General features: G+C 44.7%; 1 protein-coding gene across 1 annotated transcript in view; it reads right to left on the minus strand.

Annotated features, from left to right (window-relative positions):
- Nucleotides 1-1923: 1923 nt before the first annotated feature.
- Nucleotides 1924-17411, minus strand: part of LOC147604730 (DNA mismatch repair protein) — a 30467-nt gene continuing 14979 nt past the window's right edge. Inside the window, exon 2 of the mRNA XM_086794620.1 lies at nt 1924-2291. Within this exon, the coding sequence (XP_086650746.1) occupies nt 2185-2291 (107 nt within the window). The 3' untranslated portion in view covers nt 1924-2184. The remainder of the gene's footprint in view (nt 2292-17411) is intronic.

The following is a 17411-nucleotide window of genomic DNA, read 5'->3' on the forward strand; positions in this document are numbered from 1 at the left end:
TTCACTAACTAGTTTTTCTTATTCCTTCCGAAGAAACAAAGACCATTGAAGGTCACTCAACATCAAAGCCATCGACAAAGCTTATTCATTCTCCCCACAAAAAGGTCTTCAACGCGATCACGAGAACGCGATCGCCGTTAGGAAGGGAGGGATGTTAACCCAATCCTAAGGTTAACAAGAGTTACCGCCATTATCTTACATCAAGGACACGATCGCCATTAGGAAGGGAGGGATGTTAACCCAATTCTAAGGTTAACAAGAGTTACCGCCATTATCTTACATCAAGGAGTCACGATAGATACACCAAAGGGCCATACATTCGCGATATAAAGCAATAGTGGTCAAAGTTACAACTTGGACGGGCTCCCGTAATGGTGTGATGGAGTAATTATGACGATTTTCTCTTCAAGAGCGTATGGTAACAAGTTAGGATGAATTCTTAAGTAATGTGCTTCATGGATATATTATGAGGGTAGTCATTGTAATAGCATCAGGCCTCTTATGAGCCTAAAGTGCTTGGCCAACCACAGTTTAAGTGAGTGTAAACACTTATGGCCATGTATATAAGTGATGTTCTCTCATAATACAACACTCTCCCATTGTGCAATTGCGTCTTGCTCTTGCTAATCTCTCTCCCTAATGCATGCTAGTGAGTGTGTGTGAGTGAAGTGAGATGAGAGGAGGGACGAGTACCCGTAGTGCAACACGACAGTGTGACAACGCTCGCGGGAGGCGTGTGGAATTGCTTCTCAAGGAGTTGTAGAGCTTGGAGACCTCAAGGGTTATGAGCTCCGCCATTGGAAAGATCCTCACAACAGTTGCGGTTCACCAAAGTAATCTCTTTTTGAATGTGTTTCAAGGAGGGTCAGAGTGAGCTTTAACACCCTAAAGGATGTTAGTCTTGTTATCCCTTTCACAAGTTAGAAAACCTCCTGCTTCTTTCAATGAGGTTAGTTTCATGCTTCGAGAGGATGAGTTGTGACAAAGTGTTGATAAGTGGAGAAACAACTTTCTAAACCACACACAAGGAAAAGAAAATAGAAGAACCTCTTTGTTTCAAGAAAGGACCGTGATTAAAACGAGTGTACGAAGGAGCAGACATGAAAAAGGATGCTTTGAAGACCAAGAAAGCCCATCAAAGCAACAATGTCAAGGTTAAAGCGGAGTTGTGAAAATTCAAGTGTTTGTACTTCAACAAGACACAAATGATCATCAGATGACCACTCTGAAGGATTGGACCTTCTCCCTCAAGACAATGCAGGATGCCCAATCTCCAGGACATAGACTATTCCTTCCATGGCAAAGGGAGTTACTAAAATTATTTAGATGTGCTCTAATGTGCCAAAAACCAAGAAAAACCTCCGGCCTGTTGCAGCTACCAATGACAGTGGTCTTTGTGGGTTCACTTTTATTACAATGGTGAATTTCATCTTGGATGCCAACAAGTAAGTTATTGGAGACATGCAGCAATGTCGTTAGAAGACGCACATCAAGGCATGCACATTTTGTTCGCTTTTACTACTCGGGTGGAGAGCAAACACAAGCAAGATGTGGCATGAAGGATCTAGACATGAGTTTTCTATTCTGTCAAAGATGCTCACAAGAAGGATAAAAGACATATCTCCCCACAAAAAATATACATAATGGCTTTCAAAAAAGGTCGACACAATTAGAGAAGCAGAAATGATGGGAATGTTCTTAATGTTTGTTTATCATTGCCATGCTGAGCAGCTTTCCCGTATGCGCATTGCATAAGGACACGTACTGCAGAAGCTCCTCCTGCCTTGTTCTCTGTTTTCAATTGGACTCAAATCCTTTTTTACAAACATTTAACTCTCAACATGAACACTACGACCAGCCCCCAAAAATGCCACATTTAACTGAATCTACAAAGAATAGAGAACATGAAATGATTGATCAATCTTCAAAAAGGTCTGTCCGGATTTGTATTAGAAAAAACTAGACAAGTTTAAGTAAATAAAGCAGATACACATGTCAAAAGTATTGTTCTAGTGAGCTAGGAAGGGCCAAAGGGTATGAGCTTTGCGTTACAGGAACCACTATCAACGATAACCTTGAAGGCTCATCATCTTGTATTTCATATGCAAGAACTGGCATAACAAAGTCATTTTTTGAATGAAGGAAATTGAAAGCACTGGTTAAAAGTGCTGATCTTCATGCTTTTTAGCTGGTGTTCTCTGTATGTGTTTCCTTTGGCATAGCCTTGTATGGGGCTTGAGCAGCTTTGAGCTCCGCTCTTCGCTCAGCTTCAATCGCAGTTACTTTTTCATCTGCACAAACAAGACGAGCAAGCCAGTCTCGCTGTTTTAGGTCAGGCCTATAATATATGTGAGTGACACATTATCCATGACGTCGAGAATGTTATGTGAACACATGGATTATGTACCCCTGGGCAGTACCATGAAAGCATGATGTTTCCCTTGATAGACTAAAGCATGCTTTCCCAGTAGTACATCATAGCAAATCAGCCTAGCAACCCAACCAATTTCCTCCAAGACAAACATGATATCTAAAGGGGGGAACCGGAAAAACTAAGAAAAAAAGTACCGTTTCATTGGTTTTATAACTACAAAGTCAAAAAAATTAAACAGGTACAGAATGTTTCACAGATGGGTAGAATATAAGTACCCTATGATTGGTCCTAGGCTGTTGGCCTTGCTTCTCTTTGTTAGCCAGTTGAGGCCCATCACATTGGCCTGCCAGGTATGAGGACCTGAAATGTGTGGCTCTCTTCTTGCATGAGATTTGTAGAAATGGAGGTGGGGACACCACAATCCTAACACTCCTTCGTTTTTTCTTTCTATGAATTAGCCAGTGCACAAAGCAGGGAAACTACTGAACCAGGCCACAAGAAACGCTTAAGCAGAGCTTGAATTAAGGCCCACCCAAAAGGAACTTGTCCCAAGATCTCACATCACAGGATTCATGGAGGTATGTCTACTACCCAAATATCACACCAATGCTAGTAACTAACACTGTAGGTGGAGTAACTAACATTGTAGGTGGTGCCTTGTTCCAGAATGAAAAACAGGTGATTAGGTCAGGTATCTGACACATGAGAAAAAAGCTTTATGCTGTGATCTGTGTTAAAGAAGTGAAAACACCATCTTTATGGAGCACTCAGCAAACTTTGTATGTGCAAACAATTTTCTCTATTGAATGCTTCTGCCGACTCACATGGGTGGAGAGCACATCGGTTAGAGGTGATGCAAGAGTGTGGGGGGGAAAATCTAAAAAAGTAGTGGCTTGTCCTCTCAGCCAGATTGCGCTGTAGTCTCAGATGCAAAATGACGATGAACTTTATCTTTAGGCTCAACCACAATGCCTCGTTGACAAAGCAAGACACCTACAATAAAATGCCAATGAGCTTTATCTTTAGGCTCAACCACAATGCCTCGTTGGCAAATCAAGTCACCTAAAACAAGATGGTATGTTGCTTTCTTTGGAATTCCTAATAGAAAATGGGAAATTGATTCCATGGATATGGTAGTTGGACTAACACAAACCATAATGACATTTGGTAATTTTTTATTTGCCTAATTAAACTGTTTATGCCAACCGATACTGAATTGACAACCTCGCGATTAGTTCCATTGTTTGTGGAGAAGCTAATCAATTTTTTTGTGTTGCAGATAAATATTATCAATAATTAAGGTGACATGAATTTTGAAGTCAACTTCAATCGTTTTGCTTAGTCCATCGATAGGTAGGAAGGCGCCTATGAGAGAGAATTAATCAAAAAACATGAGAAGTAAGAAACGTGGCTCAAACATAGGAAGGTGGCCGAGTGTCACGCCAAGCCCATACTTGCCGAAATTTAAGGTTGGGCACCCAATTGGGCCCAAGGGAGGGTGCCTAGGTCAAAAAGAATGAGGAAGATGCCCATAGGCTTGAATTTCACAGGTGCCCACAATAATAGTGCTCACACATTGATAAGTGTGTGAACACAACAACCGGAGCTAGGAGCTGTGAGTACCTCCCCTTGTGAACTGCGCTGCCTGCGTCTCCTCTCCATTTCCCGCATTGCCCCCCACCCCCCCCCCCCCCCCCCCCCCCCGTTGCCCCGGTCCCTTCTACGCACCCTCACGCCCGCCTCTCCCCCCCCCCCCCCCCCCGCCCGCGGGTCTTCCTCCGGCTCCATTTCTTCGTCCCCTCCGTCTTCATCTGGCAGCATCTTTAGTTCTTGGGCATTTTCACATTCGGCAAGTCTCGGTCTTTTCTAGTCTTCACCCCTCAAGAGGACTCCATGGCAGCCGCTCCGTCATCCCCGACTGAGGCCACTGCTACTTGCCTATCTTTCTCTGAAGCAAACCTTCAGCTCCTTGCTACGACAGTGACATCTTTAGAGGCCTCCACTCTGGTATGCAAGATTGTCGGTAGACGCCCTTCGCACAGACACCTCAAAGATCTTCAAGCTAGCCTCCTTGGAGGGCCTAAAAAGATCACATACATTCATCTTTTGGGACGCGGCTACGACCAGGTTGAGTTCGACTCACCACAGGCTTCAGATCGAGTCATGTAGCTAAGCCCCATCGCATTGCATACGGCCCAAGCCTTCTTTGCGAGGTGGCACCACAGCTTCAACCCCGCATGCAATCCACTAGTTGGCATTTCAAGCTTTCCCCCGGTGATCGGTGGTGCCATTGGGAGAGTGGAGCCCCCCACCCCCCCCCCCCCCCAATGCCACTTCATCCCTAGCACGGGCAGCCCAAGATCCCATCCCTTCGCATCTGTATAGCCTCGCCGGAGATGGTGCCTCATGTCATATCCCTTCCTTGCCTTCAAGGAGACCCCATCCTACAAAGATTGGAGTACTCATGCCTTCTTGGCCAATGCTTCACTTACAAGCAGATGGGACACCTCACAAACACTTGTCATCAACATACATGATCACTCACAAGGTCCTGCAGCAGAGGCGGTAGTTCCCAACGTCCGCAGCTCCTACAACACTGACCCATGGCAACACACGCAGCACATTGAAATGTCACGTGCACCCTGCACTGGGGGACATAGTGCGCAGCTCCTACAAGCAGATGGGACACCTCACAAACACTTGTCATCAACATACATGATCACTCACAAGGTCCTGCAGAGGCAGTAGTTCCCAACGTCCGTGTCACTATACTTGCATGCGCCGCCTGCAGCTAGTCCCTGTACCCGACTGTACCTGCTCAGCCAGTTCAGCGCTGCCTGTACCAGATCTGTCCAGCGCCGCCAGTACCTGTTACTGTCCAGCGCCGTCAGCTTCTGTTCTGTCCGTACAGCTTTCCGTACAGTTGTACCTGCAACAGAACCTGCAGCAACAGTTCTGTACCTGTGCGCAACCTGTACCAGCAAATGTACTCGCAGCAACACCTGTGCGCAGCCTGTACCAGAAGGTGTACTTGCAGCAGCTTGTCCGTACAGAGCTGTACGGCTGATTTGCACAGAAAATCAGCAGCCCAAATTCTGCAGCAGCCATCTAGTTCTCTCCTGCTTTTCCACGCCTCTCACCAGCACGTATGCTACACGTTTTTCCAAAAGGAAGAGAGAGAGAGAACAGAGAGAGGCATGCACTCCAAAAGTGGAGTTGCCCCCTCCCATACTTGTCCTAGGGCCCCAACTTTTATAGTTATTAAAGTTCCCTAGGGGCCACTAAGGCCTAGGGGCAACCATTCATAAAACATTAAAATATTAATGTTCTAGTTCCCCCCTTCACACCTAGGGATGTCCACACATCATTAACTCTGTCCGGGCACCCCACATGTGAATCATTTGATATTTTGACTCAGCAACCACCATGCCCACACTTGTGCTGTTCCATTTTCACAGGGCCATGACATACCCCCCTCTTGAAAAATGGCAAGCGTCCTCAATTGCATTCTGGTGATACAGCAAATATCCAAAGTGAAATATACAATATGGCAAGATCAGCGTCCCAATCTCTCTAAGCCATGCACATGTATCAACATTCACTGCAAACCAATGACGTAGTAATAGTCCAAGTTGTATACCACTGTGAACCATACATATCCACAAAATCCCATGTGACTAGTACACATATATCATAGAAGTCCCATAAACAGATGTACTGTCACTCTCAGTACCTTCGGGTGAGATAAAAACTGCACCAAGCGACCTCTAGATGTCATCTGAGCCTGTCTGTATCAAGGGAGTGGAGGTGCTACCCCCCTCTTGAGCATCAGGTAATGCTCCAGACCCATGCTCTACTGAACCTGAATGAGCCACAACAAGAGTCGGCTCTAACTCAAAGGCATCGAGATAAAGCTGCAAAACCTGAGGTGAATCTGTTAAGTCACCTTCCTCCATCCACTTCGCATCCATCGGTGAATAGTTCTTGAACTTCACAAGATAGCGACAGGAAACTTTACCTCGTACCTTTCTTTCCTTATGTGCCAGTATCTGCTCTGGAATCAGAACCTCATCAAGTTCCTCAACTTCCGGCTGAGCCTCATCTGATACATCCTCAGGCACATCCCCACGGAAAGGTCTAAGGAGACTCACGTGAAAAGCATTGTGAATCCTCCAGTGATCTGGTAGCTTCAAGCGATAGGCTACCTCACCAATCTTTTCCAATACCTGAAAAGGCCCATAATAACGCATGCTCAACTTAGGGAATAAGCGCTCTTTACCCTTCATCTTCTTGAGTCCAGCCTTTTCAAAACGCAAAAGAACCCAATCACCCAATGCAAACTCTAAATCACGTCTGTGACGGTCTGCGGCTTTCTTTTGCTTCTGCTGAGTTTTCTGGAGTGCCAACTTAACTCTCCGATAAGCCTCATCCATACTCTCCACATACTGATCAGCCTCAAAGATCTTATCCTTTGTATGCAAAATGGGTGGTACCTTCTTCCCTCCTTCCACAATCTCAAAAGGCGCCTTGCCTGTCGAGGTATGAACAGTGTTGTTATATGCAAACTCCACCAAAGGAAGATACTTTTTCCATTGTTGCTTGTGCTCTGACACATAACACTTAAGAAGATCCAACACTGTAGAATTAGCCTCTTCCGACTGACCTCTGTTTGTGGATGAAATGACGATGAAAACTTGAGAGTTGTACCCATGTTGTCAAACAATCCTCTCCAAAACAAACTCGTCATCCGTGGATCACGGTCACTAATGATAGACGTAGGCAAGCCATGATACTTAAAGATGTTCGCCATGAACAACTTCACCATATGATCCACTTTGATCGTCTTACGCACGGGAATGAAATGAGCCTGCTTACTGAACCTGCATATGATAGTCCAAATGCCATCATTGCCCGTTTGTGTCCGTGGAAGATCAAATATAAAATCCATGGCAATGCTCTCCCAAGGTCTATCTGGAATAGGTAAAGGCTGTAGTAACCCTGGTGTCTTTTGACGGTCAAACTTTACCTTCTGACATACGATGCATTGCCTCACAAAGGCATCAACATCTCTTCTCAAGGTTGGCCAATAAAAGAAAGTCTCCACTGCTTTTACCGTGGCGTCAATTCCTCTATGACCTACATACGGTGGAGCATGACTTTCAATCATAACCTTGAGGCGCAATGACCTGGTAACACACAGTTTGCCATGCAAATAAAAACCCATCTCTGAGAGTGTAATGCTCATGCCGCTAACCCTCAGACATCTGATCATACACCCTGCCAAAGTCCTCATCATGGGCATACTGCTCTTTCATTTCATCAAGCTCATGATGATAAGCAAGTGAAACTGCAGAGACCTGTGGCTTGCGTGACAAAGCATCTGCCACTACATTCTTTTTGCCTTCCACATGCACAATCTGGAAGTGAAACATAGACAAAAAGTTTGCCCAACGCATATGCTTCTCTGAAAGCTTAGTCTGCGTGAGGAAATAACGCAAGGTCTGATGATCTGTCTGCACAGTGAAATCAGCCCCAAGCAAGTAGTGTTTCCATGTAGAAAGAGCGTGAATTACAGCCAACATCTCTTTCTCATAAACCTGTAAATGCTTCTCGGCATCTTGCAATATTCTACTCTCATAGGCTATGACATGTCCCTCTTGCATGAGAACTGCACCAATGCTACTTCCGCATGCATCACATTGGACAACAAAAGCCTTTCGGAGGTCCGGTAACACCAATACTGGATCCGAAGTAAGCTTTTCTTTGAGCTTTTTGAATGCTGTAATTTCCTGATCAGCCCATCTAAACAGAGTTGCCTTCTTTGTCAAGGCATGAAGAGGTCAAGCAATTTCAGCAAAGTACCGTATGTAACGCCTGTAATAGGAACACAATCCTAGAAAGCTGCGTACATCATGCATGGTCCTCAAATCTGGCCAATTAAGAATTGCTTCCACCTTTGCTGGATCCATACGGACTCCATGCTTAGACACAATATGCCCCAAGAAATGTATCTCTTGCAAGAAAAACTCACTCTTCTTGCCATTAACAACCAGCCTATGTTTCCTGAGTTCTGCAAACACAATGGCCAAATGCCTTCTATGCTCTTCCTCAGTTTGTGAATGCACAATCATATCATCAAAGAATGTGCCCACAAACGCTCTATGAGGCCTGAAAATCCTGTCCATCATTCTGTTAAATGTGGCAGGTGCATTTGTCAAACCAAAGGGCATAACCAAAAACTCATACAACCCAAACGTGGTTCGGAATGCTGTCTTATGCACATCCTCGGGTCTAATTTGTATCAGATGATACCCGCTTTTCAAGTCAATGCGACTAAAGACTGTGGAGCCCTGTAAGCGGTCCAAAATGTCATCGATTCTCGGTATGGGGAATCGATTCTTGATGGTATTCTTGTTCAGCGCCCTGTAGTCAATACACATGCGCCAAGAACCATCCTTCTTTTGCACTAAGAGTACAGGTGAGCAAAAGGATGATGAACTAGGCTGTATCAACCCTTTATTCAAAAGCTCCTGTACCTGACTCATAATCTCTTCCTCTTGGGCTGCACTAACACGGTACGACGGTCTATTCGGTGGAGTACTACCAGGAATTAGATCAATGGCATGATCTTTTGGCCTCTCAGGAGGTAGTTCTCCTGGCAATGACTCGGAAAAACGATCTTGAAACCCACATAAGAAATCAGTCCTGTCCTTATCTAACATAGACAAATTAGACTTAGACTCATCATCTTGTGCATCCTTTTCACTTTCCTCATGTTGAAGCTTTTGATGGTCATGACAACCACGGGCTCGCCTCCTTGAGAAAGTCGACGATGTCCCGGCAACGGAACCTTGAAATCGGCCTCTGGTAGAAACCAAAGTGCGGTGGACTAGCAGTCACCCTTCCACTTGTAGTCTAGATATGAAAACAAAATAGATTGGAGCTAGAGTGCCCAAATCTGAAAACAAAGCGACACCTGTTGGCCCCAAAGCTTGGCGCCCCTTGCGGTATTTCTTTATTCAATTTCAAAAGTATGTAAGGCTGAGTACAACAAAATCAGCCAAGAGAGTACACCTGTATGTCCAATCTGACAGCCCACAATACCTCTTAGCACAGAGGATTCACACACACAGATCTGTGTCTCAAAGCAACACTCTGTGCCTCCCTCTGATCAGCCAAGACCATTTAGCAGGGCAGCCATGAGCATACATCTGGCATATCTCATGCACATGATTCAACTTCTCAGCACAAGCATACATTCACTGTTCAATCTCTGTCTCCACCCTTTTCAATCTGCCATACCCCTCCTCTCACAAGGGGCCAGATAGCTCAAATCTGCAACAGACATAAGGCAACGGAAAGAGAGATAGATGAACAAACTCAAAGCTTACCAAAATCAGCTCGTGGATCCGGAGGAAACAGTTGTACCAGTCTGTACTTGCACACTTGTTTCAACAACTCTGCTTCACACGTGTGGGAGTACCTGTCTGTACCTTCCTCTCTGCATCCACCTCAGTGCTGTACCTGATTGTATAGACCTGAAAAACTGCATTGTACCAGTCCGTACTTGCCACGTGTCACTGTACTTGCATGCGCCGCCTGCAACCAGTCCCTGTACCCGACTGTACCTGCTCAGCCAGTTCAGCGCCGCCTGTACCAGATCTGTCCAGCGCCGTCAGCTTCTGTTCTATCCGTACAGCTGTCCGTACAGCTGTACCTGCAACAGAACCTGCAGCAGCAGTTCTGTACCTGTGCGCAGCCTGTACCAACAGATGTACTCGCAGCAACACCTGTGCGTAGCCTGTACCAGAAGGTGTACTTGCAGCAGCTTGTCCATACAGAGCTGTACGGCTGGTTTGCACAGAAAATCAGCAGCCCAAAATTCTGCAGCAGCCATCTAGTTCTCTCCTGCTTTTCCACGCCTCTCACCAGCACGTATGCTACACGTTTTTCCAAAAGGAAGAGAGAGAGAGAAGAGAGAGAGGCATGCACTCCAAAAGTGGAGTTGCCCCCTCCCCATACTTGTCCTAGGGCCCCAACTTTTATAGTTATTAAAGTTCCCTAGGGGCCACTAAGGCCTAGGGGCAACCATTCATAAAACATTAAAATATTAATGTTCTAGTTCCCCCCTTCACACCTAGGGATGTCCACACATCATTAACTCTGTCCGGGCACACCATATGTGAATCATTTGATATTTTGACTCAGCAACCACCATGCCCACACTTGTGCTGTTCCATTTTCACAAGGCCAAGACATACCCCCCTCTCTTCTGACATTGCAAACACTACCTGGCAAACTGATGTGCATCCTTGAGCAACAATGGCCACCACAAACCTGCTTGCATTATTTTCCGTCTTGTAATCTCTCCTGAAAAATGTCCTCCAGCTGCTCCAAAATGTGCCTCCTGCAAAACAGCTTTCTGCTCCTCATCCGGTACACATCTCCTGATGATCTGATCCAGTCCCTTCCGGTATAGTGCACCCGCAATAATCAAAAATGGTCTGCTTCACAATGCAAATTTCTTCTTCTGATCTGTTGACATACTAGAAGGCAAAACTCCATCTGTCAAAAACTGGAACATTTGATGATACCAGTTGTCAAACTCTTGTCCCTGTACATGAAACAATTCCGCATCCGGAAGCTGATCTGACACCCCAAGCATCTCCTGCATATTTTCCAATCTGCTAAGGTAATCCGCTACTGCATGCTTGTTCCCTGGTGTATGCAACACTGTATAGTCAAATTCCTGTAGCAAAAGCATCCACCTTGCCAATCTGCCTTCCAGCTTTGGCTTCTTCACTAAGAAAATCAGCGCTTGGTGATCAACATGAAAAATTACTTTGTTCCCTAGCAAGTAATGCCGAAATTTCTCCAATGCAAAAATCATTCCTAAAGCTTCCCGCTCAGTAACTGTGTAATTCTTTTCAGCCGGTTTCAGCATCCGACTTGCATAATACACTGGTCGAAATCACCCACGGATCTTCTCCTGCATCAAAACAGCTCCGACCGCCATATCCGACGCATCCACAAACACATGAAATGGCAACTGCCAATTTGGTGGTTGGATGATAAGAGAAACAACAAGCATCTTCTTCATAACCTGAAATGCCTTCTCCTGAGCATCTCCCCATACAAACTCAACATCCTTCTTTGTCAAATGAGTCAAAGGTGCACTGACATTTGCAAGATATCTCAAGTACCTATTGTGACACTTTATCTGCCCCATAAATCTTGATACTGCCTTCAAATTGTCAGGTGCTACTGCTTTTTGAATTGCACTAGTTTTGTCAGAGTCAATTGACATACCTTCTTCAGAGATGATGTGACCTAACAGCTTCCCTCTTTGCACTGCAATTGCACATTTGTATGGATTCAGAGACATCCGAAACAGCCGACACCTTTCCAAACATTTCCTAAGATACTCCAAGTGCTTTGCCTTCTTGCCAAATACAGAAAAATCATCCATGAAAATCCACATGAATTCCGTCAAATACGGCTCAAAAGTTTTGAAATCTGCTTTGGAAAACGATGGTGGCCCATTCTTCAATCCAAAACTCATCACTGTATATGCAAATGCACCCCATTCTGTTATAAATGCGGTTTTAGCAACATCTTCCTCCGCCATCCGGATCTGGTTATATCCTGAAAAACCGTTAAGAAAACTATACATTTCATGGCCTGCGACATCATCCAAGCTTGAATCCATAAACGGCAATGGAAATGGATCGGCAACAGTTGCTGCATTCAATTTTATGTAATCCACACACACCCGGTTTTTGCCAGACTTCTTTGGAACGACAACTATTGGTGACAACCATTCTGCCTGATCTATTGGTATAATGAAACCTACTTGCAAAAGCTTATCCAACTCTTCCTTCACCTGCTTTGCATAATTTGGATTCATTCTATAACGTTGTTGAATCACCGGCACCACATCTTCCTTCAGATTAATCTGGTGTTTATACACCTCCGGATCCATGCCCTTCAAATCCGAATAATCCCAGGCAAACACATCAATGAACTCTTGCAGCAACCTCTTAAGATCCTCCTTAAACCTCTCATCCAAATTGACACTGACTTTGACCACTTTCGGATTAACTTCAGATCCCAGATTCAACTCCTGCAAATCATCTTCTTTCACTCTTGAAACCTTTTCCATCAATTTGTCATATAGAAAATCAGCTCTGGTTATTGCCTCTTTTGGTGGCACTTCCTCATCTAAATACTCCAAATCCTCTTTCATCTTGGAGACAGAACTGACTCCTGATTCCTGAATTGATCCCTGACCTGTATCCACTTCACCTGACTTAACAGATAACTTCCTGTCGGACTTTGCAGAATCCTCCTGAAAAACATACTTCTCCACAATCCTTTCCACATCAACTTCAAATACTGGAACAACAGTAGGATTTGCCTCCATAAAACATGCTTCTTCATCGTCTTCAACTTCATCAGCCAAATTAATTGTCTGAGCCATCATTGGCTTTACTGACGTTGACAATTTCTTCTTTGTAGTCATTGGAATCCTTACAGAATGTTTACCTTTCTTCACAATCACTTTATTCCTTTCCCAATCCTGTTTAAGCTTCGCGGACTTAAACCACGGTCTCCCTAAAAGCATTGAATAAGCATTCCCTGCATCCTGCATCTTCAAAACAACAAAATTTGCTTAAAATGGTAATCCATGCACCTTGAGGATTTGACCTCGCAACATCCCAATTGGCTGCACTCTCCGCTGATCCACCATCCGCACTTGGAATGGTGCAGGCTCAAGCTTAACATCTGCCATCCTTGAAAATTCAGCTTCAGACAAAATATTCACACCGGATCCCCCATCTAACAGAACAACAGAAAATATACGACCATCAAATTCCAACTTCACAGTTGGTATAGTAAAATCCACATCATCTGGACTAATCTGATAAGTCCCAACACTCTCCTTCAATGCACTCTGAATATCAGGAATGGTTGACTTTCTTGTAAATGAATAAGTCTGTCCCTAAAAATCGGAACCAATGAAAGCAACTGATCCAATGTAAACTGCATAGGAGTATTCAGTAGTTCCTCAAACAATGCCCCTGATGCTAATTCTCAACTCCCCACTATCTTGAGCTGCTTTTGCTTCTGTCCAGATGTCATTTCTTCCTTTCCGGACTGCTCCACTTCATCCGCTACCTCATCTCGAACTTCCTTCTGTGCTTCCCAATCCCAAAGATGGTTTAAGCCTTGCCTTTGAACGAGTAACTGCCATTGCCTCAGGCTCACTGGACGAACAATCACACTCCGGAGAACACTCCGCTGACACTTGATTTGTCCCCTGATCCTCCGAAACTTCAACATCAATGAAATTACTCTGAGGTGTTTTCTCTGCCTCCCCCTGCTGTACAGATGGTGCAGGTAACTGTGGTAACTGCATATTTGATGACTGTTGATCCCATACCTGCGGATTCCAATTTGGCTAACGCCAGTTTGGGGGTTGCTACCATCCCTGTTGTTGTTGCCAATTTCTCCCCAAGGCCTGAAATTTTGATAACCGCCATATCATGGTCGGTAGCCCTGATTAAAATTGCCTCTGTATGGCCTATTTTGATTAAAAGGTGGCCTCCACTGTTGTTGTCCACGCCAACCCGAATTATTAAATGTCCTCTGCTGTCCTGCAGCATCCGAAAATACTCCACTTGCTTGTGCCAAATTTTGCTGAATCGCTCCGGAATTGGTCCCCTAAAATTAGGATTGTACCAACAATTGGTTGTTTTATGACCATTAATGTCACAAATATCACAATGAGGCTTCTTGCTACTTGATTCTGACTCCTGCTTAACCCCCATTTCTTTCAACTTTTTCTCCACCATCTTTTCAACCAAACTTCCTTTGGACTTTTCTTTATCCTTCTTCTTATGCTTCCGTTTCTTATCCCCCTTGTCTGAACTCGAATCTGAATCGCAATCTGAATCAGAATCTGAACCACTACTTGTCTTTGACTCAGAATCTGAATCTGTGTCTGAATCAGAATCATCATCACTACTGTCATCTGAAGATCTCTTCTTCTTCCTCCCCTTCTTTTTCTTCTTAGATTCCCGAGAACTACACTTTGAAGGACTCGGATTGATTACTCCAAAGCGCTTCTCTGCTCTTGTGGCAGTTTCTATCAAATCATCCAAACCTGCTCCGATATCCACACCTGCTACTGCATTCCGCAGTTCCTTCCTCAAACCATTCATATAGTATCCGGCCAACATTTCATCCGTCGGCCTCTCCGCATTTGTAAGCCTTCTCAGATACTGATTGAACTTCTGAGTATAATCCTCCACAAACATTTTCCTCTACTTAATTGCTTTAATCTTTGCAAGAACATCATTCGGAGTTTTCTCCTTTCTGAACCTGTTCAAAAATGCATTCTTTAATGCCAAATAATCTCCGAAATAACCTGCATTGAAATTGCTCAACCACTGCATGGCTCTTCCCTCCAGTGTCGCTTGGAATTGTCACATCTTGGCTTGCACGTCATACACTCCGTCAAATCCTCTAGCCTGCCATCTTGTCTCGAATTGAGATATTCCTTAGCGTATTAGGGGTCAAATGCCCTGCAAAAGATGATGAGGACGATACTGGTGATGGAGGTGGTGCTGGTAAGCCCCCCCCAATCCGCAGTGGATCAAAGTCCAATCGCCTCCTTACTAGAAACAAATGCTGTAACAAAACTCCTCCTATCACCACCGGATCCCATTGCCTTTCCTCTCTTGGCTCATTGAAAATTCCTCCATACTCCTCTATATCTTCTAAATCCTCTGCACCAGGTTCTGACTCATACTCCGAACTATCACGTTGCATCCCACTATCGTCACCACCTTCATGCCCTTCTGCATTCGGGTCATTCTCTCGCTGCTGCAAACCTCGCTGCCTCGCTGCCCACCTAGTGAAATATGAATGAAGAAATTGCTGCGAATTCTCCAGCCCGAACTACCGCCTAGCATTTGACTTCCAAGAAAACATAACCACCTCTACAACCATCACTTCTACTGCTGCTCTGCATCTTCTTGGCACCCGTCCTTCTAACAGAAGAAAGCAAACTCGACCATGAACACCCATCATAAGCACCGTGATCGCCAGTGTTTATTGTTGCCTGAGCAGAGCAATTTTTTCTCCATTCCTAGGTCTGACATTTCACAATGACACTCACTCTGACAAACCAACACAGTTTCATCTTACTCCGAAATTCACAACAACTCTACACACATGTCTCACACAACACCACCAGGAAGGAGGCCTCTAACAATCAGCTTGCCCAGCAAGGCGTGGCTCTAAATAGCCGGATCAATGAGGCCTAGCTCCCCTCTGCGACGTGGTTGAATAATCACTCTCCATGTCACCTTGGCCCTGGCTGGCCTCTCATCACTTCTAGCCCATAAGAAATTTTGGATTAATCGTTGTACCTGGCCAATGCATGTCTGAGAAAAGGCCTAGCATGAAGTGATGTACCACATGGTGGCAAGAAGTACCTAGTTCACCACCACCACCACCCTACCTGCTCGGGAGAGCCTCACCGAGCTCCAATATAGAAGCTTCTTCCGAATACTCAGAAAAAGCGAGGCGAGCTGCTCCTCGAAAGAGAGAGAGAGATCAATGCCACCCTGGCAACCAACCGAGATATCGAACTGGAGTGCCCCTCGGGATCCACTGGAAATGTAACTTGGTTGAACACAATGCTAATCAATACACTTATATACACTAAGATTTGATGGACACTTGTTCAAATACAAGAAGTAAATTACTGAATTGACAAGCGAGACACAATGAGCCGGAACGACCGACCCCTCCCTCAAATAAAGTATATTGATCTTGGGAGAATCAAGTACATAGTGTCATGGGCATTTCTGACCAGATTTCCATACCAATGCATATGAATACATTATTGCAAACACGTGGTTGTCGATGTAGACTTGCAACCCACACTACCCTCTCAAGTGCCCATGTTCCCTACCATCTACTCTCTATTGTTCCACCAACACATGGTAGCAACAATCTGCAAGAGCGCACGTAGGACAAGAGAACACTACACAGGGTATGTGATCTTGTAATCCGGTTCCTCCCTCCTGCTACTTGCTCCCATATTTAAGCATAAAAGCTTACCAATAGCAAGTAGAGTCGATGACAGCGGAAGTCTTCGCGATGGAAGTCCTTGGAGTGTTGAGATCTTTGATTTGTCGCCTTTCTTCGCGACAAAAGTCTTCAAGAGGATGAAGGGAACCTTAAGAAAGCTTCCCCTAAGGTTCAACTTGAGAAAGAAAGGCTGAAATTAGGGTTTTCAGCAAAAAGACCAGAAATTACAGCAAAAAATGAGAGCTGTTTTGCTGAATTTCAGTCATTGGGAGTGAGTAGGAGAGTGATTAGCACTTGGAAACACTCTTGGAAGCTTGGAAAACACCCTAGCAAGTTGGGTTATGGCTATGGAGAGAAATGGTGGAAAAACAAAGTTTTCAGCCTCCAAAAATCTTTATGAAGAGAAAACACGAATTTTCTCTTAATAAGTAAGTGAATTGGGGTCCAATCAGGTGAAGGGACATGGGGAGATACCCATTTATGAGTAAAAGGGGAGAATCAAGTCCTGGACATTGAGTCTTGTCCACCTCGGGACTTCAGTGAGTGTGAACATGGGAGCGGTCATAATTTATAAGTGACTTTTGGGCGCCCAAACTTCAATGAAGTGGAAACGCACTCACTTATAAATATTGGCTAAGTCCTAAGGGCTATTTGAGCCTAGATTGGGTAATACTTACCACCTGTTCACATGCCACACAACCATGTCAGCAGACAGTTTCACACGCACAGTTCACAGGCACGCGTCCCCTTACCCGGAACTACACATTGGTCAAGCAAGCATGAAAACAGCATGCAATTTCAATTGCAAGCAAGCACATAAAGATGCTATGCAATGCAGCATTGGTATGGACAATCCCCGTTCATGAGACTATACCAAAATAGACGTGCTTCAAGCAAGTACATGAGGTACCAGACCCAATGGAACACCAATCCA

Source organism: Cibotium barometz, chromosome 61 (genome assembly GCF_041138505.1).
Source record: "Cibotium barometz isolate CiBa-2024 chromosome 61, ASM4113850v1, whole genome shotgun sequence".
NCBI classification, from domain to species: domain Eukaryota; kingdom Viridiplantae; phylum Streptophyta; class Polypodiopsida; order Cyatheales; family Cibotiaceae; genus Cibotium; species Cibotium barometz.